The sequence below is a fragment of the Triticum dicoccoides genome, chromosome 5A (assembly GCF_002162155.2).
Source record: "Triticum dicoccoides isolate Atlit2015 ecotype Zavitan chromosome 5A, WEW_v2.0, whole genome shotgun sequence".
Lineage (NCBI taxonomy): Eukaryota > Viridiplantae > Streptophyta > Magnoliopsida > Poales > Poaceae > Triticum > Triticum dicoccoides.
The window spans coordinates 624989900-624991544 of record NC_041388.1 but is presented as its reverse complement, the minus strand read 5'-3'; the positions used below and the strand labels follow the sequence as shown (position 1 = coordinate 624991544).

At 46.0% G+C, this 1645-nt stretch overlaps 1 protein-coding gene across 3 annotated transcripts in view; it reads right to left on the bottom strand.

Moving 5' to 3' along the window:
* The window catches only part of LOC119298160, a 2059-nt gene extending 831 nt beyond the window's left edge, over positions 1-1228 (bottom strand). For 2 of the 3 annotated variants that reach the window (XM_037575666.1, XM_037575664.1), the window contains exons 1-3: positions 1055-1228; positions 832-933; positions 599-711 (exon numbers count right to left, since the gene is read on the bottom strand). In XM_037575666.1, coding sequence (XP_037431563.1) covers positions 599-711; positions 832-933; positions 1055-1073 — 234 coding nt within the window. In that variant the 5' untranslated portion in view covers positions 1074-1228. Of the gene's footprint in view, positions 1-598; positions 767-831; positions 934-1054 lie in introns of all 3 variants that reach the window. The other variant, XM_037575665.1, reaches the window with a different exon arrangement.
* Positions 1229-1645: the final 417 nt, after the last annotated feature.

Genomic DNA, 1645 nt, shown 5'->3' with positions numbered 1-1645 from the left:
TAACACAAAACAAGGATATTTCAGTCACATTCATAATTCAGGCCCAAAAATGTATACTATAATAATAAAATAACCACCAAGTCCTAGTTAATTACTTACGAGCTGATTGTTTTTAAATGTTTCGATCCACTGCTTCAGTATAGCAGTTAAAGAACATAATGCACCACTGTCAGCAAATTTCAGTTACCTAACTGATGGCTGCATACAGATAAAAAAACTAAATCTATTAAGTAACGTAGACAAACAAATACACATAACCATGAGTGCATCACTGATTGTGGAAAATCAATACCCGGATATGGTTAAGAAATCAGGCCAAAAAATGTATACTACACTCATAAGTCATAACACACAACCAAAAAAATTCAGTAAGGTTCAGAATTCAGGACCAAAAAAAGGTATGCTATACACAAACAACCAGGAAATCTCAGTTAGCTTCGCAATTCAAGGCACAAAAGAGGCTATCTGTTTTGCAAATTCGGATGCTTCTGGTTTGAACAACAAGCGTCTTTGACTAGAAAACCATGGCAGTCTAGCATTATCCCGAAAATTAAACCATTTCCTGTGCTAGATGAGAGAATTTTTAATCCACAATTACCTCCTTGTCCAGCCGCTTATAGCTTCTGATCACGCCGCAAAAGCCGGTGTTCCCATACATCTCTATGCCCTCGCCACCGCGGCCCATCTGGTCATCTGCGATGCCATGGAATCCTGCGACTCCACCGGTAGGACAGCACCAATCAGCTCTGCCGCATGAACACGCATCCTGCAGAAAAGGGTTTGACACAGCAAAACGAACTCAGATCAATGGAAAGAGACGAGGATCTATACGTGGATGTGCGGTCGCGCCGCCGTCGCCCATCTGGCCATTGACGACACTCATGGAGTCCTGCAACTCCAGAGGTTGGAGAGAAGCAGTAAACCCCAAGGATCCTGTACAAAATCAAGCTCCTCAGTCAACTCTATCCAAATCCGCCATGGGGATTAAGCAGGCCATGACCTGAAGAAAAGGAGGGGGCCGGAAGGAAAAAGGGGGGCCGCGGAATACACATACCCATTGCAGTCAACACCATTGTTGGACATCTCGCGGCACAGCACCGGCGCCGCTGTCGTCCGGCGGAGAGAGTGAATGGGGCCGAGAGGCAGGGCTGTTCTGTCGCTGCCGCTTCTCCCACGGGGTTCAGGATAACATCAGGGGAGGAGGATGAGATTCTCTTTCATGTGCCGATTCGAATGAAGCCGCTGGGCCAAACATGTTGTATCCCGGACCGTATATGCGGGCCTAGGCTGACAGCAGCCTGCCAACAGCGTGACTGATTTCAGATCCCAAAGCCCATTCGAACGACCATGATTCCGGCCTGCCTGGGGCTCGGCCGCCATAAGCCCGCACTCGGCGTGGCTCTCTCCTCCTTGGACAGTTGGGTCTTTTGCCACAATATTTGTAGTTTAAGGGCAGGTAATAGTGGTGCATGAATTTATTTATTTTGAACATAGTGGTGCTCGAAGTTAGCATTACTTGTAGCAAGTTTTGCATGAAGACAAAAACATATTTTTATTAATGGCTTTTAAGGGTTTTAGGGCTTTTTTCCCCTTCATTATTGATCGCGGTATGTCCTTCCGTGTCAAGGTGGTCTTCCTATTTTTT